Source organism: Lutra lutra, chromosome 7, assembly GCF_902655055.1.
Source record: "Lutra lutra chromosome 7, mLutLut1.2, whole genome shotgun sequence".
NCBI lineage: Eukaryota > Metazoa > Chordata > Mammalia > Carnivora > Mustelidae > Lutra > Lutra lutra.
Window position 1 is genome coordinate 74,525,226 of NC_062284.1, and position 20,405 is coordinate 74,545,630.

General features: G+C 55.8%; 2 protein-coding genes across 5 annotated transcripts; one reads left to right on the plus strand and one right to left on the minus strand.

Moving 5' to 3' along the window:
• The first annotated feature begins 4,300 nt into the window (after positions 1–4,300).
• Positions 4,301–11,142, plus strand: REC8 (REC8 meiotic recombination protein). Of its 2 annotated transcripts, none has more exons than XM_047736904.1 (19): positions 4,301–5,791; positions 5,863–5,931; positions 6,057–6,199; positions 6,294–6,369; positions 6,480–6,600; positions 7,423–7,507; positions 7,860–7,939; positions 8,179–8,311; positions 8,398–8,470; positions 8,553–8,638; positions 8,792–8,841; positions 9,177–9,323; positions 9,633–9,699; positions 9,794–9,942; positions 10,128–10,176; positions 10,407–10,473; positions 10,573–10,704; positions 10,784–10,890; positions 10,996–11,142. In XM_047736904.1, the coding sequence occupies exons 1-19, from the start codon at positions 5,736–5,738 to the stop codon at positions 11,085–11,087; spliced, it is 1,782 nt and encodes a 593-aa protein (XP_047592860.1). In that variant the 5' UTR covers positions 4,301–5,735; the 3' UTR covers positions 11,088–11,142. The 2 variants fall into 2 exon arrangements, with proteins under 2 accessions (XP_047592860.1, XP_047592861.1); XM_047736905.1 differs by having other exon boundaries at positions 8,179–8,269.
• Positions 11,143–11,173: 31 nt separating this feature from the next.
• Positions 11,174–20,373, minus strand: IPO4 (importin 4). 3 transcript variants are annotated; one of them, XM_047736891.1, is made up of 30 exons: positions 20,007–20,373; positions 19,829–19,915; positions 19,622–19,701; positions 19,495–19,536; positions 18,926–19,055; positions 18,642–18,821; positions 18,343–18,408; positions 18,129–18,230; positions 17,959–18,042; positions 17,108–17,272; positions 16,967–17,020; positions 16,699–16,808; positions 16,298–16,406; positions 15,996–16,125; positions 15,688–15,801; positions 15,473–15,586; positions 15,110–15,230; positions 14,826–14,937; positions 14,603–14,718; positions 14,418–14,495; positions 14,284–14,341; positions 14,077–14,182; positions 13,783–13,976; positions 13,605–13,649; positions 13,094–13,222; positions 12,795–13,003; positions 12,548–12,680; positions 12,360–12,464; positions 11,650–11,719; positions 11,174–11,549 (listed from the first exon to the last, which is right to left on the minus strand). In XM_047736891.1, the coding sequence occupies exons 1-30, from the start codon at positions 20,073–20,075 to the stop codon at positions 11,419–11,421; spliced, it is 3,243 nt and encodes a 1,080-aa protein (XP_047592847.1). In that variant the 5' UTR covers positions 20,076–20,373; the 3' UTR covers positions 11,174–11,418. The 3 variants fall into 3 exon arrangements, with proteins under 3 accessions (XP_047592847.1, XP_047592846.1, XP_047592844.1); XM_047736890.1 differs by having other exon boundaries at positions 13,094–13,224; positions 13,610–13,649; positions 20,007–20,218; XM_047736888.1 differs by having other exon boundaries at positions 13,094–13,219; positions 20,007–20,218.
• Between the last annotated feature and the right edge of the window lie 32 nt (positions 20,374–20,405).

The window sequence follows — 20,405 nt, forward strand, 5'->3', positions numbered from 1 at the left end:
TTCTTGGGTATTTTATTACTTTGGGTACATTTGTAAGTGGGATTGTTTTCTTAATTTCTCTTTCGGCTGCTTTGTTATTAGTGCATAGAAATGCAATGGATTTCTGTACATTGATTTTGTATTCTGTGACCTTACTGAATTCATTGATCGTTCTAGTAGTTTCTTGGAGTTTTTAGGGTTTTATATATATACTATCATGTCATCTGCAAATAGTGAAAATTTTACTTCTTCCTTACCAATTTGGATGCCTTTTATTCCTTTTTCTTGTCTGATTGCAGTGGCTAAGACTTCCAGTACTATGTTGAATAAAAGTTGTGAGAGTGGACATCCTTACCTAGTTCCTGACCTTAGGGAAAGAAAGCTTTCAGTTTTTCCCCATTGAGCATGCTGTTAACTGTGGATTTTTCATATATGGCCTTTATAATGTTGTGGTATTTTCCCTCTATACCTATGTTGTTGAGGGTTTTTTATCATGAGTGAATGTTGTACTTTGTCAAATGTTTTTTCTGTGCTTATTCAACGACCATGTTTTTTATCCTTTCTCTTATTGATATGACATATCATGATAGATTTGCAAATATTGAACCACCCTTGCAACCCAGGAATGAATCCCACTTTACCGTGATGAATAATTTCTTTAGTTAGATTCAGTTTGCTTATAATTTGTTGAGCACTACTTTTGCATCTCTATTCATCAGAACTACTGGCCTATAGTTTTCTTTTTTTGTGGTGTCTTTGTCAGGTTTTGGTGAGGCCAGGGTGATGCTGGCCTCATACAATGAATTTGGAAGCATTCCTTCCTCTTCTACTTTTTTTTTTTTTTAAGATTTTATTTACTTATTTGACAGAGGAAGAAAACAAGCAGGGGAGCAGAAGAGGGAGAAGCAGGCTTACCACTGAGCAGGGAGCCCAACGTGGGGCTTAATCCAGGACTCTGGGATCATGACCTGAGCCAAAGGCAGACACTGAACTGACTGAGCCACCCAGGCACCTCTGTTTTTTGGAATACTTTGAAAGAATAGGAATTAACTCCTTTTTAAATGTTTGGTAGAATTCACCTGTGAAGCATCCAGTCCTAGACTTTTGTTTGTTGACAGTTTTTTGATTACTGATTCAATTTCATTGCTGGTAATAAGTCTGTTCAAATTTTCTATTTCTCTCTGATTCAGTTGTGTCTCCAGGAATTTACCCATATCTTCTAGATTGTCCAATTTGTTGGTATATAATTCTTCATAATATTCTTTGATAATCTTTTGTATTTCTGTGGTGTTGGTTATTTTCCCTTTTTCATTTCCAATTTTATTTAAGTCCTCTTTTTTAATGAGTCTAGCTAAAGATTTATCAATTTTGTTAACCTTTTCAAAGAACCAGCTCCTAGTTTTTTTTTTTTTTTAAAGATTTTATTTATTTATTTGACAGAGATCACGAGTAGGCAGAGAGGCAGGCAGAGAGAGAGGAAGGGAAGCAGGCTCCCTGCTGAGCAGAGAGCCTGATGCGGGACTCGATCCCAGGACCCTGAGATCATGACCTGAGCCAAAGGCAGCGGCTTAACCCACTGAGCCACCCAGGCGCCCCCAGCTCCTAGTTTTATTGATCTATCCTTTTTAAAAAATTTTATTTACTTGACAGAGAAATATCACAAGTAGGCGCGCGGGGAACCGGCTCTCTGTCGAGCAGAGAGCCCCACGCAGGGCGGATCCCAGGACCCTGAGATCATGACCTGAGCTGAAAGCAGAGGCTTAACCCACTGAGCCACACAGGCGCCCCTATCTATCCTTTTTTAAATTTAATTTTTACTATTTCATTTACTTCTGCTCTTACCTTTATTATTTCCTTCTTTCCTTCTATTGGTTTGGGTTTTGTTCTTCTTTTTTTAGCTCTAGCTTTAGGTATAAGGTTTATTTGAGATTTTTCATGCTTCTTGAAGTAGGCCTGTACTGCTAGAAGTCTCCTTAGAACTGCTTTTGCTGCATCCCAACAATTTTGGACCATTGTGAGTTTTTTGGGTTTTTTTTAGAATATTTTATTTATTTATTTGTGAGAAAGAGAGGGAGCACAAACAGGGGGAGCAGCAGGCAGAGGGAGAAGTAGGTTCCCCAGTGAGCAAGGAGCCCAGTGCACAGGGCTTGATCCCAGGACTCTGAGATCATGGCCTGAGCTGAAAGCAGATGCTTAACTGGCTGAGCCACTTAGGTATCCCTGGACCATTGTGCATCTTAATTTTCATTTGTCTCTATGTATTTTTTGATATCCTTTTTCATTTCTTGGTTGACCCATTCATTGTTTAGTAGCATGTTATTTAGTCTCCATATATTTGTGATCTTTCCAGATTTTTTTCTTATGGTTAATTTCTAGTTTCATAGTGTTGTGGTTAAAAAAGATGCATGGAGGGCACCTGGGTGGCTCAGTGGGTTGGGCTTCTGCCTTCGGCTCGGGTCACGATATCGGGGTCCTTGGATCAAGCCCCGCATCTGGCTCCCCTCTCGGCGGTGAGCCTGCTTCCCCCTCTCTCTGCCTGCCTCTCTGCCCACTTGTGATCTCTCTCTCTGTCAAATAAATAAATAAAATCTTAAAAAAAAAATGCATGGTGGGACTTTGATACTTTTGAATTTGTTGAGGCTTGTTTTATGGCCTAATATGTAATGTATTCTGGAGAATGTTCCATGTGCACTTGAAAAGAATGTGTATTCTGCTGTTTTAGGATGGAATGTTGTGAATATATCTGTTAAATCCATCTGGTCCAATGTGTCATTCAAAGCCACTGTTTCCTTATTGACTTTCTGTTTAGATGATCTGTCCATTGGTGTAAGTGAGGGCTAAAGTCCCCTTCTGTTACTGTATTACTATTGATGACTTCCTTTATGTTTGTTATTAACTGCTTTATGTATTTGGGTGCTCCCATGTTGGGTGCATAAATACTTAAAATTGTTTTATCTTCTTGGATTGTTGCATTTATGATTATATAGTGTCCTCTTCCATTTTCTGTCACATCCCATATCCAGTTCATCAGCAGAGCTCATTGTTATTCCTTCAGAATCTATCCAGAATCTGACCAGTTTTCTCTGCTTCCACGACTAACACTTTGGAATAACCTACTGTCATCTCTCACATCTCTGTTTCCATCTACATCTTTTCTATCTCCACTATTCTCTCAACACAGTAGAGATCCTCTTAACGCATAAATCTCATGTCATTCCTCTGCTCAAAACCCCCCATTGACTCTTGACTCATTCAGAGTAAAAGCCCAAATCCTTACAGTGGCCTCCACAGTCCTTGTGATGTGGCTCCTATCCTCCTCTAACCTCACCCCTTACGATTCTAGCTCCAGGCTCCTTGAACCCATCACATTTCTGCCTCAGGACCTTTGTACTTGCTGGTTCTTTTGTGTAGAATATTTTTCCTTCATGTAGATGCATTTTGTCTCTTCTCTTCAGAGAAGGCTTCCCCGAGCACCCTACCTAGACAGCAGCCCTCACTACCCTCTGTTCTCCTATGCTGCCTCATTGTTCTCATGGCACTGATCACCACTTAACATATTCCTATTTGTCTACTTACTTAGCATCTCTCCTTCCCTACTCCATGAGAACAAGAACTTGTTTTGTTCATTGCTCTATCTTCAGTGCCTAGAGGAGCACATGGCACATAGTAGGCATTTCATAAATTCTTGTTGAATGGAGGGATGGATGAGCAAATTACTGTTATCTCCTACACTAGTTTCTAAGTACCTTAAGGGTAGATGCCCCCACTTTGCATCTACCCTTAAGGTAGATGCATCTACCTTTGTTCCCCAGTGTGAACTTATAAACAGTGACAACATACACAATTGAAACAATTTGTATTATGTAGAAACTCATTTAGCCAAGCACAGTGGAATAGGTACTAGAAACGCTGGAATTCAAGAGAGCAGAGTTCCCAACCAGCCTGTCATTCGGGAGCTTTGTATTCTGGGAAGAACTGTCATGTGGGCCTCTCTGTTTTCTCATCTGTAAAAGCAAGTGCTGTAGAGCTTACAAGGACTAGATTCTGAAATCTCTGTCAGACTCTGTCACAGACTTGACTGTCTGTGGTTGTAAATTTGGGGTAATTGCATATTCATTTGACAGATGTTTCCTGTGCTAGTTTCCAGGAACTAGTTGAAAAAGAAAAAGAAAAAAAAAAATATATATATATATATATTTTAAGATTTTATTTATTTGACGGAGAGGGAGAGAGGGAGCACAAGTAGGGGGAGTGGGAGAGGGAGAAGCAGGCTTCCCACTGAGCGGGGAGCCTGATGTGGGACTCCATCCCAGGACCCTGGGATCATGACCTGAGCCAAAGGCAGCTGCTTAACAACTAAGCCACCCAGGCGCCCCCACCCCCCCCAAAAAAGATCTTAATGTCAAGAGCTCATAGACTGAAGTAACAAAATAAAATAGGGTCAGCTCAGCGCCAGTAAGAGCTGAGTGTTAGAGGTAGAAGCTGGCCCTGGGGTCAAGGCTGGAAAGGGCATTTTAAGCCAAACCCAGGGGGCATACAAAGGCAGGAGGTGGGAAAACAAAGAATTTTTTGGGCCAGATGGCTTTTGTATGGGGAGATGTATGCCTTGCATCCCACAAAGCTGAGGTCTGTTTCAGGCGGGAGAACATTCACTACTGGAAAACAGCCAGAGGGGGCATGCCCACAGCCCAAGTTGTTCAAGTTTAGGAAATGACTGAGCATGTTTCCTGTGAGATCTGACTTCTTTCTCATCCATCTGCGGTGTGCCCAAGGCCACCTCACACCGTCTCCACCTGCGCAGCTGAGGACAAGCTCAAGGCTGGACACAGAGGCAGACCAGTCTTTGGTATTTGGTGGGTTTCAGGAGAAAGGGCAAGGTCTAACCTCAGGTCAGGCACCCGGAATGGGGCAGAGCCCTTGCCCTGGGCATGACCCGACCTTCTCTAGTGGTCGAAATGGACTTGTTACCAAGCTTGCTGCGGGGGCGAGGTTGGGACTGGCCCCTCGCTCATTGGTCGGCAGAGAAGTGCCACCGAGAACCCTTGTTATCAGAGGCTAGAAAGAGAGCCCATTGGTCAGGACACCTCACAATAGCCCCCCGCAGCACGCAGGGTTCTTCTGATTGGTTCGCTGTCTGCCTCGGGAGACACCTGTTGCTTAGACCCCAGGCGGGCTACTTGGTGCCCTGAAACCGAGCGCTCCCAAGCCCAGTCTTGTTCCCCATTGGCTGCTGTGGGGGCCGCCGCCATCTAATGACGAGGGAGGCGCCGAGTCCCGGAGCGCGCGCCCCCTGCGGCCGGATCTAGGGCCGCGGGGACTGCAGGTGCATAAGCTGAGTGCAAGGCCCGAGAGCCCGGCACCCCTGCAGAGGACCCCGTTCTCTCTCGGGACCTGGCCTAGGGCCCAGCCCCGGCCTGCGCTTGGGGAGCTCTGCCTCTCCAACCTGGAACCCGACCCGGAAGGCCTCAGTAAGTTCGAAGCAGCCACGCGGTGTGGGAACCCACTCCCGGCGGCAAGAGGGGCCTCCCGACTGCTGTGTGTGCGGTCCGCGCCTCTGTTTACTTCTCGCCCTAATTGTTGACCTACACCTGAGTGTTTATCCGTTCCTTTACCGGGCGTTCTGGGGCTGCCCCGGCGGCTGCCTCTCCAAGCCCTTTGCCCCGACGGCAGTGTTTGGAAGCCCCGTGCCACAAAGAATTCGGATTGAGACCCCCGCGGAGGAGTGGTGGGGACAAGGGTGAAAGCCCGGCGGGACAATGTTCTACTATCCCAACGTGCTTCAGCGCCACACTGGCTGCTTCGCCACCATCTGGTAAGGCCTGGGCTGTGCGCGCCGGGAGGGACACCCAGGGGCCCCAGCCTGACACCCCCCACCCATTCCAGGCTGGCAGCGACTCGTGGGAGCCGGTTGGTGAAGCGGGAGTACCTGAAGGTGAACGTGGTGAAGACCTGGTAAGGCTGGAAAGGGGGGGAGCGGGCAGGCATGAGTGGGCAGGAGAGGTGGTGCTGGATGGGGTGCGCCAGGCTGTGGGGCTGGGCCTTGGAGCAGTGGTGATCGGGGCACATTGTCCCCACAGTGAGGAGATCCTCAATTACTTGCTGGTACGAGTTCAGCCCCCGCTGCCCGGCTTGCCCAGGCCGCGCTTCTCCCTCTATCTGTCAGCCCAGCTGCAGATCGGCGTGATCCGGGTCTATTCTCAGCAATGCCAGTACCTCGTAGGTAAGGCGGGCAAGGCTCAGATAAGTGGCAGAGTCGCCTGGCCCTGTGGCAGCGAGGCAAGGCATGCTCTCCACCTTGCCCTCCCTGCCCGCAGAGGACATCCAGCACATCCTGGAGCGCCTACACCGCGCGCAGCTGCAGATCCGCATGGATATGGTGGAGACTGAGCTGTAAGTGCCCCCCGGGGACTGAACCACTCAGCCTTTGGTGGGGATCCTCCCTGCTCAGGGTTGGCCCTCTGCCTCAGTGCTGGACAGCTCACATTCTCTCTTGGTCTCAGACCCAGCCTGCTGCTTCCTAACCGCCTGGCCATGATGGAGACCCTGGAAGGTGCTCCAGACCCCTTTTTCGGGGTGATGTCTGTGGATCCCACACTTCCCAGCCCCTTCAGTATCCCTCAGGTAGGGCTCATTCCCCACAGATGCCTCAGACTGGCGAGCTAACAGTGTGGGAGGGGAGTGCTGTTCCTGTGTCTGACAGTGGGGCTCGGGAAGGGGGCCTGCCACAGCTCTCCCCTCCAGGAGTCCGTGCTGGGGGGCTGTCATGGCAGACCCCTCCAGACAAAGCAGCCCTTGTCCCAACTTCTCACCACACAGTTCCCACTGCCAAGGCTCTAAGGCAGGCCCTTAGCATCTCTTAGCCTTAAGTTTCTGTGCCCATGTCTCCCTCTATCCATGTCCTGACATTTACAGCTTAAGACAATGCTACTTCCTTCTTTCAAAGACACCTCTGGCTCCCCACTGCACACAACCTTCCATACTCCTAACGGTCACCCTTGTTCTATACTAGTTAAGTCCCACATGTCTTTAGCAGGCCTGGCTCCAGTCTTTACCCCTTTCTATGAGGCTTTATCTCTGGCCAGAGCCAGATGTTGCTTTGGAACTGAGCACATTGCTAGTGTGCTTGTCTCACCCCTTGTGCTGACTTGCTGGGGTCCTCTACACACTGGTCTTTCTGTTAGACCATAGGCTTCTTGAGATCTTTACCCCCCAACACTTGACATAAGGGTGCAGTGCTTCCTGCACAGAAAAATGAACAAAGTCTAAATAGTGGGGGCAGGAATGGGAGGAAAAGAGAGCAGATGGTGAGAGGGCTCACTGTGTGCTGGTGTCACAAAACTGCGGCATGAAGGAATATTTTCGTTTGCTGTCTGAATAAGGTTGTGGAGGTGGGAGAACGGGCTGAGGATGAATCCTCCCTTTTGTCCCCAATCCTGTCCAAAGATTCGACAGCTCCTAGAAGCTGCAACCCCAGAGAGGGAGCTTGAAGAAGCCCCGCCTGAAGTCCCCGTGGAGCCTAGGAAGCCTGGTAAGCAGAGAGCCTCTTTCCTGGGAGAGGCCTCAGAAGGCCCAAGAACTGAAGACCATCTTTGAGCTTCTCTTAAGAGCCAGGCCCTGTGAGGGGCATTCCATTTGTGTCACCTCATCTCTGCCTCACAAGAGTCCTATGAGATCAGAATTCTTATTGCCATTCTCCAGAGGAGAAAAGTGAGGCCTATAGTGCTTGAGCAACCTAGCCAGGGTCAGATTGCCCGTGACTGGCCAGGGCCTGACTAGAACCTAGGTTGACTCAATTCCAGAGTCTGTGCTTTGGCCGCCTCACGTGGCATGGGAAGCTGGAAAGCCGCAGAGGGGCTGATGTGACTTTCCTGCCTCTCCAGACAGGATCCCGGTCACTGTGGTGTCTCCAGAGGCCATCACCCTCCAGGAGGCAGAACCCATCCGCATGCTGCAGATCGAGGTAAGCTGTCCCCTTCCAGAGCGGCTGAGGCCTGAGTGCTGCCTCTGGTGGCCCCGCCTGCCTCATGTTACCCTCCTGTCTGCGAGTCCTGCCTTCTCATCTCCATTCCAGCACTCCCTGCGCCTGGCGCTTCAGCACACGGTGGGCCTCCTGCTGCCCGCCTCTCAGACCCAGTCTCCTAGAGCCACTTGCCCTTTTCAGCAAGGGGATTGCATCCCCTCTTCTTAATCTCTTGCCAGGGTGAACAGGATCTCCCAGAGGTCAGCCGCCGAGACCTGGACCTGCTGATTGCTGAGGAAGATGAAGCGATCCTGTTAGAGGAACGGCGAGGCAGGCCTCCCCGGGAGCGAAGGGCACTTCCGGCCCCAGAGGGTCAGTGCCCTGGCATGGGCAGGCTGGGTCTGGGCAGTGCTCCTAGCTCCTCCTGTATGCTCTAAGCCCCAGTCTTCTCTTTGTAGAGTACAAGGAGGAGCCCCGGGCCCTGGAGGGGGAAATGGCAGTACCCCCGCTCTCACCTCCAGCTCTCGCACCGTAAGGGCAGGATCCCCTGGGCCAGGTAGGGGGCTGGTGCTGGGAGGGGTGGACTCATTTCTCCTGCCCATTTTCCCCTCAGGGTGGAAGAGGCAGCAGAGCCACTTCCGGCCCCAGCCCCCGAGGAGGTGAAGCCAGTAGGCTGGGAGCCCGAGGCTCTACTTACTGGTGAGTGCCCATTGTGCCTGTGGCCTTCCTGGGGCTATGTGCACAGCTGCCGCCACCCAGGGCCCTGTTGAAGGGAGGCCTTCTAGCTTCTGGCCTGGGTGGCTGCTGGGACAAATGCCTGTGGCAGAGCCGTGACCTAGAGTGTTGTTGCAGAGGTGACCCCACCACCAGAGCTGCGTCTGCCAGCCCCGCTCAGCCCAGAGGTGAGTAGTGCCCCTTCCAAGCTTTCTCCGCCTCTTTGTCCTCCTCTCCCAGAGCTGCTCATCTGTATTCAGCTTCCCCAAGCCCTGGGCCACTGCTAGCCTATCTAGGATTTGTGCAAATTGGTAGAAAGTGCCCTGTACACTCTCCATTTTATTGAGCCTGGACTCCCCATATGGGCCCCCCATGTGAGGTCAGAGCTGCACCCAGAGGCCCTGCCCAAGCTCTTTCCCAGGGTGCCTCTAGAGTGGGGATGTGGGGCCTGTTTTGTAGCCCACCAAGGTGACAGGAAAAGGAATAATGGGTAGCCTTGGCCCTGCTTCCCCTCCCCATTCAGAGGCGGCAGCCTCCAGTGCCCCCATATCCTCGGAGTCCGCCTGCTCGCCGCCGCCGCCGCCAGTTATTGTTCTGGGACAAGGAGACTCAGATCTCCCGGGAGAAATTCCAGGAACAACTGCAAACCAGAGCCCACTGCTGGGAGTGTGTGAGTGCAGCCCAGGCTCTATGGGTGATGGAGGGAGGGCTCAGGGCCGTAGGTGCTGGGGAGGCACTGGAAACAATCCTCAAAGTGCATGTGTTCCAGGTTTAGAGTCAACTCTCCTTGCTCCTTTAGTGACCCTGCAGAGCACATGCCTGGGCACCACCTAGCAGTAGGCGGGGCAGGCAGGGGCCGGAGCCAGCATGGGGGATCAGAGGTCTTGGAACAAAGCTTTGCAAGGAAGTGGAGAAGGGGCAGTGAGGAGGGGCTCCCTCCTAACTGGGCTTCTGGCCTCCCCCTACACCCCCCATGCAGCCAAAGGTGCAGCCTCCTGAGAGGACCATCAGGAGTCCCATGGAGCTATTCCGAACCCCAACTCATGGTAAGGAGTTGGCATGTGGGGCCTTCTGAACTCACAGTCCACTGTCTTGGTGTTCCTCACACCTCAGACCCCATCCCTGCCACCCCCCTCCCAGCTGGCTGGCTCCCCCCAGAACTGCTGGCTCTCTGGACCCACTGTGCCCAGCCACCCCCAGAAGCACTCAGGAGAAGGCCACCCCCAGAGCCTGAGGAGGAGGTGGCAGCTGAGGAGGAAAGGAGGATGGAAACTCTGAGTGATATTGAGGTAACTGCATCCCCTTCCTCCTCCTGTGGGAGCAGCCTGCTTCACCTGAGTTCCCACAGGCTGCCTTCTGCCCACCCGAGCCAGTGGTGCCAGGTCCTGTCCTCAAGCGCAGGCCGAGACCGCGTCACCCTGCCCCAGGTGCTTCTGTGATCTCGGGGGCTTAGTTCTCATTCTCCCATCCGCAGGTCCCAAGGGAGGCCCAGGAGCCCAGCGGGCCCCTCATGCTGTCTTCAGGTAGGCACCTGGAGAAGGGAGAGGGCCACCACCACAGCCACTGTACCATGGAACGGGTACCTTAACTGCGAACGGTTTTCACTAGAGGGAGCACTTAACGAAAGGGAGCCTAGATCTCTTCCTTCTTACAAGTCACTGCACAGCAGTCACATCTAGTGTGACCAGGGGTCCTCAAGGTCCCGACCACTCTGATCTAAGCAGACCCACTCAAGACCTTCCCCTCCCAACAGAGCTCTCTCTGGAAGCGGTGGAGGAAGAGAAGTCCCGCACCAGCCTCATCCCCCCAGAAGAACGCTGGTAAGCCACTAGTCCGAGGGAACTCAGGGTGGGGCCCTCATCCATGTCACAGGTGCCACCTCCCCTGCTCCCTGGAAGGTGACTGCCATGTCCTTCCAGGGCCTGGGCTGAGGCAGAGCAGCCCGAGCCCCCTGCACTGCCTGTGGTGCCTGAGGTCCCGGAAGTGGCCCTGGAGCTGCCTTCAGTGCTGCCCCTGGAGCCTGAGCTGCTGTCGCTGGAGGCCCTGTACAGGTGCAGGGAAACACTGCGGGGGGAAGGAGGGGGCACTGGGCAGGCTGGGACTCCAGCTGACCGTTCCTGATCCCTACAGGGCCGTGGCCCAGGAGCTGCAAGCCAACAGGGAGCCCGATTTCGACAGCCTGGTGTCCCCACTCAGCCCCCGCTGGATGGCCGCCCGGGTATTCTACCTGCTCCTGGGTGAGTATGGGGACGTGTGGGCCCATGTGTGGGGCGAGGACACATAGGTCCAAAGGCTGCCGCAGGGATTCCCCCTGACCGGCCCCGTCCCCTTCTCTTGACCAGTGCTGGCGGCACAGCAGATCCTCCGCCTGGAACAAGAGAAGCCATACGGGCGCCTCCTGATCCAGCTGGGGCCCCGGTTCCACTGTGCTTAGAACTGACAAAGCTGCTAGGAAACTGGCCACATTAAACCCGTCTTGCCTGCCTTGATTCTGAACTCTGTGTTTCCTGCTCTCAGAGCTACCGGTCAAGCAGTAACCAAACTGCCTTTATTGGGGTAGGATGTCAAGACTCCATTTGCACTGTCCCACAGCGTTAACAGACCCAGCCCCAGAGACACCCCCATAAGGCAGCAAGCGGGGCTGAGACTCCCGAGTAGGTATGAGGCCCAGAATCTTTGGTAAGGCGTGAGCTGAAACAGGGCTGAGAGGTGGTCCTGGGGCCTGGGCAGGCTCTACTCTCTCTGGCCCGGCTGCAGCCCCCAGTCTAGGTGAGGCCCAGGGTGGCCTGGAGTTCCTGAGCTTTGTCAATAGGCAGTGAGCCCAGGGCCGAGTGGAAGCTGTCAGTGTGCTGTTGGGCCAGGAAGGTCAGGAGCAGCAGCAGTGTAGCCTTGGTGTCTGTGTGGAGAGCGGAGAGAGAGAGAACGGGGAGGCCTGGCCTGCAGGTCCCTAGCTGGCCCCCACCTCCCCCCACCCTGCCCACTGCCACCCCAATCACCTGGTGGGATAGTGTTCTCAGCCAGGATGAGGCTGCAGATGCGCAGGAGCTCAGGAGCCACATCTACAACCTGTGGGGCGGGGGAAACAGGCTGACTTGGGAGTGCCAGCAGCCCTGGGCCCGAGGAGAGCCGGAGTCTCCTGCTAGGAATATACACATGACACTGTTTCACATCTGAGACAACTGGGAAACCCAAGAAGGACCCATGAAACATGGTGGGAGTAATTTCTTTCTTTGAAGGAGACAGATGGTGACCAAAAGCCCAGACACTCAGAGGAGGTCCACCAACACAGCAGGCTCTGAAGGTGCAGGACAGAGGTGAACGACACAGGAATGTGGGCACCCAAGTCCAAACCTAGCTGGTTGGTGCAGATGAACTGCATTCAGAAACCAGAGCTGCTCTAACTGGAAGGACAGGGAGGGTGGCCCAGAGATGTCCATGCTCTGAGGAACACTGTAGGAAGGAACCCCAGTGTAGGAAGTCAGCCCAGGGAAGCTGTGACTTCTGCCTCCCACCAGAGGATGCACAGGGCCAGGGAGCATGGGGCCTCCCGAGGGAAAACTGCTGCGCTGTGAGGGGGGCCCGGCCATCGACCCTGGCAGAGTAAGGACACAGGAGTGTCCAAGAGCAGTTTAGGCTGTGACTGCGTCAACTATAAGGGAGGCCAAGCCTGCCTCTGGCTGGAGCGTGAAGCTCCCCTCCAACTCACCTGGTCAGGGCTGCTCTGGTACAGGAAGCTGAAGAGGTGCCCTATGGTGACCCACTCCTCCAAGTCCTCCTTAAGGGGCAGGGCATGCAGCAGGGCAGCCAGCACCTGGACACAGAGAGGCCTCAGACCGCTATTCTGTCTCCTTCACCCCGCCCCCGCAGCTTCTGGGCCTTGCCCCCAGCCCTCACCTGGGGCTCTGGTTTCCTTGTGGGACTGGCCATCAGCAGGCGGGCCAGTGCCCCACAGATGTTGTCACGGACGCGATCGTGGCGCTCCCGTGCCAGGAGGGGCAACAGCAGCCCCAGCAGCTTGGGGAAGTATCTGGTTCCACAGTCAAGGAACAGGCCCACGGCAGACCTCTCCCATCCTGGAGCCCCAGGGATACTCTCCACTCCCCACTGGCCGCCCCCACCGCCCCCCACAGCCCGAGGATACTCCTGAGCAGGCCGACCCCCATGCTCCGCCAGCACACCCAGCCCAAAGACCGCATTGCTCCGCACCTCAGGGTCAGCCTCCCGGGCGGTGCTCAACAGCACAGGGAGCAGCCGGGACACGAACTGGGCTGAAGCACCACCCAGGCCCTGAATGGACTCTGCCAGCGTCCCCACAGCAAAGGATTTCTCTGCCACGGTGCAACCCTGTTTCTGGTGGGGGGAAGAGTGCGAGTCAGGGTGGGGCCAGGCACTGGGCACACAGGCAGGATGGGGTTGGAGGCCAGGGTGCAGAGCACTCACCGTCTTGCACAGCAGCAATGGCAGGAAGCTGGCGAAGAAGGGGGCAAAGGCATCTCCCCCTGCTGCAGCGGCCAAGGCAGGAATGGCCTCTCCAGCATGCTCTAGCAACATGGCGTCATACTCGGCCTGCTAGGGTACCGGGGCTAGCTCTGCTGCAGGGACCACGCCCCACCCAGTGCTCTGCCACCGCCATAGGTGGCCCCCAGGGGTGGCCCTGGGTTGATGGGATTGGGCCCTGCCAGGCTGGGCTCCTGTGAAGCCCAGCTTTCTCTCCTGGTGAGCCTCCTCTCCCCTCTCAATCCCACCCTCCCTGCCCCCAGACCCTCACCTGCAGAAAGCTTTTCCAGAACCCCCGCTGCCTTCATGGGAGCAGGGATGCATTATTCAAAGCCATAACCAACCTTTTAGCAGACCTGGCTCCCTGAGGCCAAGCCCAGGGACACTGTCCATCCCTGCTCTGCCGATACCCCAGGGACAGCCTGCTCCCACCGTGTGCCTCCCGCACTCTCACCTGCTCCTCTTCCTCCTCCTCCTCCTCAGGGTCCTGACAGGCTGTCTGCAGGAGGAGCGTTTAGCTCAGCCTGGGCTCTCTGGTCCCTTCTCTCCATGATGGGGAGGTGGGGAGAGGCTGGACCTGTAGCCTCCGGCCAGGCCAGCTCCTCACCCTGCAGCCCACCTGCCCCGCTCACCTTCCGTTGCAGCACGGCCTTGAGCATGCCACAGAGCTCAGCGAGGCGCCCAGGGGGCTGCAGCACAAGGGGCCCGCAGCTGCGCAGCACCCCCGTCAGCGCCTCGAGCACGGCCATCACCACCTGGCGCTCCCGCTCACTGCTCACTGCCTGCATGTAGGATGGCACCACCCGGGCCAGGGCAACCTGCAGAGCTGGGGACATCATTGGCTGAGGCCCCGGTTAGGCCCTGCCCTCCCCCACCCCCCACCCCACTGTCCACGGTTTCTGGAGGCCCCACTCTCTGCTGCTCACCTGTGGTGTTGGGTTCCGAGGGGAAGCTCTGACAGGCCTTATGCAGCGCACAGCAGAACTGCCCTAGGGCCTCATGGGCTGCCTTCCGCACGTTCAGGTGAGGGCACTGCGGGACGAGGACGTGCAGGACAGGCCTGCTGTGGTCATGGCCAATGCAGGGCCCCTCACCCCAGGGACCCCACCTGCTCCGTCTGCTGGCCCTCTCACCTCCAGCAACTTGAATACTTCTTCAAAGACACTCTCCATGTACGGAAGGAAGGCCACACTGTGGATAGGCACACAGCCATGGGGAAGGAGCTCCCCGGTGGGGTTCCCAGTGTCAGGAAAGGGCCAAGGCTCACCTGGTGTTCACTGAGATCTCCCCCAGAGCAGCACAGGTATCTTCCTTCTCATCGAAGAAGGCGTTCTCCACGCTGTACCTGCAGTAAGGTGGGGGTTGGCAGTGATCAGGCACCTACGGGGGCAGGAGCACAGGGCCCTTGCCCAAAGCCAGGGTTCCTCTGAGCAGAATGGCACCTCTCCGCACCCTGAAATCTCAGAGTCATCCTCCTCTTCCTCATCCTTGTCCATGAGCTCCTCCTCTTCCTCCCCATCACTCTCGTCGTCAAACAGAAGGAAGGAGCTGCTTCCGTCATACTGAGGCTGGGCAGAGGAGGTGCAGCAGGGACTTGGGCTCAGCTGTGCCCAGATGATTGCCACCCCAGGGCTGCCCTTCCTGAACCAACTCCGCCCACCCATTCTCTGCTCACCACAATGCCCTCCGTGGAACGCAGGGACAACAGCATGAGCGTGGTGATCTGTGGCAGGTGGGGTGCCAGGCCCTCCTCCATGAGCCCTGATAAGGCTGCAAATAGGCTGTACCTGGTGGAGGCAGGTGGAAGCTGTACAGTCCCGCCTGCCGGAGCCAGACAAAATGAGGAAGCCCGGGGAAACCCACGGTCCAGAACCACAGGACTGGGTTCTAGGCTTAGGGCTGGGGATCCAGTGGGCAGGCAGGAGGCACGGGGTGGGGGCAGGACGGAGGCTCACTCACGTGCAGCGCCGCAAGTCAGGGTCGTCTACCTGGTCACACAGGCCCAGCCCCAGCTGGCAGCACTCTTCAGCCAGGGGCCTCATGGGCTCCCCCACTGCTCGAGCCAGCACCCCAAGAGTCTCTGTGGGTACAAGGGCCAGGTTAGTACTAGGAGGCAACCATGAGCCAGACAGATACAAGGCCAAAACCTGGGGGACCGAAGATGGCAGCTGGGGGTTAACTGAGCAATCCCACTGGTTTCTGGGTACAGTAGGAAGAGTGCCTCCTTGGATGGGAAGATATCTGTGCTGGCCTGGGAGAGATCCTCATGAACCCCTTGGCCCTTCACCGGCACTGGGAGCCCTGCCTGAGCCCCTTATGCACCCAGGCTTTGGATCTGCACAGGCTGGAGGTCCTCTCGGCCTGTCAGCAGGAATTCCCGCAGGTGCTCCATGATGGTGGGGAAGTAGGGCAGCAGGGAGGCCTGCGCAGCTGTGGCTGAGAGACAGAAGGACAGAATCAGAGCTGGAATGAGAATCACCGGAACCACGTGCCATAGGCTCCGTAGGGTAACCCAGTACCCGCAGCCTTCTCCTCACCAATGGCTCCCAGGGCGCTCACAGCCAGCTCCTTGGCCCGGGGGCTGCTGGGATTCCTCAGAGGCTGCAGCATGCACTCCATCAGCTCTGGAAGGTAGGGCTGCACCTTGGGCCCTGTGGGAAAGGGCAAGCCTCTAACAAATAGCCCAGGTCTCCTACTTTCTGGGGGCCCCCTGCCTCCAGGCTGACCTCTAACATCCAGCCCAGGGCTCCTTGGAAGCCTGCCACACACCTCTCCCTGCCGCAGGTAGCACATCCCGCCCCCTTCATCCAAAGTGACAGCTCTGTCCCCTCCCTCCCACACCTACCTAGGTTCTCCACGAAATTCTCCAGGGCATAGCAGGCCTTGGCGAGGTGGTTTGTGTGCCCAGGAGGCACCGACTTCAGGTAGGCAAGGAGCAGTGGCATCACCTCTCCTGCATAGCTGCTGATGTGGGGCTGGGGGAGGGGTAAGGAGGCCCCGAGTCAGCTGACCAGGGTTGTGCCCTCAAAGCACCCCACTAAGTGCAGTGGCGGCAGGGATGGGTGAAGAGATGAAGCTGAGGGGAAGCTGGTCCTGAGGACGGGTGGGGCTCTGCTAGGGTGGCCGCCCACGTTCAGCCTCACTGACCTGGAGGTTCTCCGAGAACTGGCCCAGGGCAAACAGTGCAGCATTGCGGACCACCTGGGATGGGTCCTCCAGGCCCTTGCATACGATCTGCAGCAGTGGGGACAGCAGCCTGGGGGTGCGGAAGCCAGATGCTGGTTGAGGGGCGGGGCCAGAAAGCCCTAGACTGAGCCCTGCCCCTTATTTCCCGGGTGAAACCAGGGCAATGTCACTGACAGCAGACACCGCCCCCTGCTCTCCACAGCTGAGGTAGCCATTTCAATTATCTTTCAAACCAGAGTACTTGTGAGGGGAAATGCTCCCCATACTTAAGCTCCAACAGCCGTGAGAGACTAGGACCATCATGGGCCGTGCGGTGGTCCTCCCCATGGCCCGCCCTCCCTCTAGGACAGAGGAACAGGCACCTCTGCCTGATGTGGTCACCAGCTCCATCGGACAGCACGGCCAGCACTAGGAGGCCAGCCTTGCGCTGATACGGTCTCTCACTCCGCAAGGCCTCTTCCAGCACAGGCATCTAGGGGAACGGATGGTTCTCTGCTGAAACCCTGGTCCAAGTCTGCCCACTCCTGCCGCAGCCCTCCACACCTGCCAGGGCCCAAAAAGCCTCAGTGGTGGGAAACTAGGCACACTGAGGGAGAGGGAAGGGCACCGGGAGGACAGAGCCATACTTACCAGCAAGGGACAGAGCTTCTCCGGGGGCAAATGTAGTGCCAGCATGTCCACGACCTGAAAAGAGATCAGGAAGACGTTGCTGGACTCCATCTCTGCCCCACAGCGACCTAACCGCCTGCCCCAACCTGTTGCACATCTCACCTGTACAGCAAAGTGCTTAGGAGTCTCTCCTACCAGCCCACTCTCCAGCTCTTCCTCTTCCGAATCCTGGTCCTCAGGATCCAGCTGGCCCAGGGCAGGCTCAGCAGCCATAATGGGGAAAAGGGTGTGTAGTAAGGGTGGCAGGAGACGATTCTTCAGTAAGGCCTTGAAAGGGAAGGTGACACCACGTCCCTGAGAATCTGCTCCCGAGATGGACTCACAATAAAAATTCCAGCCTTGGGCACCTGGCTGCCTCAGTATGTTAGGCATCTGACTCTTAACTTTGGCTCAGGTCATGATCTCAGGGTCATGGGATCAAGCCTCACATTGGGCTCCATAGTTGGCAGGGAATCCGCTTGAGATTATCTCTCCCTCTCATTCTGTCCCTCCCCCTGCTCATGTGCACACAGCTCTCTAAAATAAATAAATAGGTGTTCCTGGGTGGCTCAGTTGTTAAGCATCTGCCTTCGGCTCAGTTCATGATCCCAGAGTCCTGGGATCGAGCCCTGCATCAGGCTCCCTGCTTGGTGGGGAGCCTATTTCTCCCTCTCCTACTCCAGCTGCTTGTGTTCCCTCTCTCACGGTATCTCTCTCTGTCAAATAAATAAAATCTTTAAAAATAAAATAAAAAATGATAATAATAAAATTAAATAAGTCTTAAAAAAAAAAATCCCAGCCTCCTAGGCCACAAAGGGTCCAGCAGGAAACTCCCAAACTTCCAGCCAGGAGCTGGAGTGAGGCCAGATCAAGTTTTGAAAACTGCAAGATACCCCTGAGATGAACAGAATGTCCCAGAAATTAGCCCAAGGATGGAAATGGGGGTGCAGTCATGTGCATCATGAAGTACTCACCTTGCTCTTGACTTTGACCAAAAAACTGAGGCAGCAGAGAATCCGTACGCGTATCGCATCACCCAGAGCCACATTTCTAGCCACCTGCCCAGAGACAAACTTGAATCAGAGACAGGCAAGGGAACTCCCAGCAAAACAAGCAGCAGAGGCTATGCCCAACGCCGGCTCACCTCCAGGCAGAATGTGAGGACCTCAGAGAGGTGGGAGGTGATGATGGGCACCTCTGATTCCAGCAATTCATCCAAGGCCTCTACAGCTTCACAAGCCTTTGCCTGCCAGCCAGTCAAACAAGTCAGAGGGTTACCATGGGTTACTTCAGTGGACCGGGCCCTGTGCGCCTATACTCTCCTCAAAACAGAGCTCCTGCCCGAATGCTGTCCTCACCTCATCTGCAGAGATCAGAGTCTGCACGGCCACAATGAGCTTGGGTACCAACATCCGTGCAAGAGGCTGGAGGGCAGAAAGCATAATGCACGCTCACTCATCCCAGGCCCCAAAAGCTGGCTGCATCCTCAAAGCCTGGACACAGGAGCCCAGGTACAGCCACCCGCAGTATCCCCTCTCAATTGCTAGGGACGACAAATGGCAGAGAAAGACTCTGAAATAGTTCTGCATCCTGCAAGGGTGAGGACACGGAAGCTCTGAGGACAGGGAGCCAGGGAAGGGGAGGACCCACATCTCACCACATCATCAGTGCCCAGGTAAGGGGCCATGGTGGTCAGAGTGCGCAGGGAGTAGAAGAGGAGCCCAGGAGACCCCACCTCACCAAGGGTCTCATTCAGAAGCCGAAGAAGCTCCCGGTGGTGGGGCTGGAAGGCCTCAGGCCGGGAGGTCACCACCACACTTAGCAGCAAAAGCCCCATCTATCCAGGTGTAGGGGATGAGAGAGAAAAGCTTATATGGTCTATCCAGCCGCTCAGTCCCCCTCTCCCTTCCTCCCTCCCACCCACCCACCATGTGCTAGTACCTCTCTCTCTGGGATACGGGGGCTGTGGGTACTGTGTTGAAGAAGCTGCATGAGCTGAGGCCAGGCCTCCAGGCCTTCCTTTCGAAAAATGGTGCCTGAGAGCTGGGCCAGGCTAAGGCTCACAGAGTGCCTGCAAACAGGAGAGATTGCCCCTGACCCCCAATCACTCTCCAGTACCCTCCCCAGCACATGCTGGGCCTGCCTCCATGAGGTGGCCAGGACAGAAACCTCTAAGTGTGGGCAGAAGGTCTGCCAAATTGGGACACATATGAGGGTGGCTCACAGGGAGACCAGCAGCAAGGTGGGTGTGTAGTCTGGTGAGCCTGAAATCACGCAGACTGAATTTCGGTTCCATTTTCCTGATTCGGGTTTAGGAGACCATCACAACCCATTCTCATGAAATTTAGTCTTCAACAATCTTAAAATCCTTGCTCCACTCTTGGTTTAGAACAGACAACATCTTTTCCCCTCCCCGGCCCTGTCCGGAGCTGAAAGACATGTCAGAAATCCACAGAGGGTCTCAGCCTGGAGTCGGTCAGGATCCCAAGAGGAGGCAGGTAGGCACTCACTCGGTCTCCCTCTGAAAGGCAGTCAGGACCAGGGACTTGAGGCTGGAACACAGATGGCAGGTGTGGGTACTTGGCCCGCTTTGGAGCCGCCTCCACCCGGCCCCGCCCCGCCCTTGGCCCCGCCCACCTCTCCCGGTGCTCAGCCGCCAGCCGTCGCCAGCTGGTGCTCAGTCGTCTGCGGGTCAGCACGGCCGCGAACTGGCGGATCTGGGACGAGGAAGCACGCATGTGAGGGTCCGGGCAGGAAGGGGCTGGGCGGCCCGCAGGGGGGCAAGCTGGGGCTCGACCGGTGGCGTACTAAGGGACGCTCCGCGGGCAGGGGCAGGCGTTTCACCTGAGGGTCGACCGCCGAGGCGAGCAGGTCGCAGAGGGCGGGCAGGGCGGCGGGGTCCCGAAGAGCGGTCTGGAGCTGCTCGGTGGCCTGGGAGGAGTCCCGGGGTCAGAGTCGGGGCTTTCCCACCACCTCCTCCCGTTCGTCCCGGTCCGATCCCCCTCACCCCCCCGTCCCGTACCCGGCGGATGCGCTCGGTGTCCGGCAGCAGCAGTTCCCGCAGGATCTGCTCCAGCCCGCCAGGCTCCATGGCAGCGGCCGAGCCGCCGCTACTGGGTCGGGAGGGGGGAGGGACAGCACGTGGAAGCCCTGAAACCCGCTTCCGGCGGAAAGGGCGTTGCTCCGCGCCCCTCCCGTCGCCACGGCGATTCAACTCGCTTTCCACTGGGAGCTTCGGCTTCGCCACTTCCGTCGGCCTTCCGCGGAAACAGGCCCGGGCACCGCAGTTTCTCCGGGACGAGAGTTCCCAAGCTCCGCGGAGAACTCGCGTTCCGTGCGTTCCGCGGCCGACCCGGCTTCCTAAGGGACAGTGCCCCTAACGGCACGGCTTGAGTTCCTATTTCCAGATCAACCCCCCAAC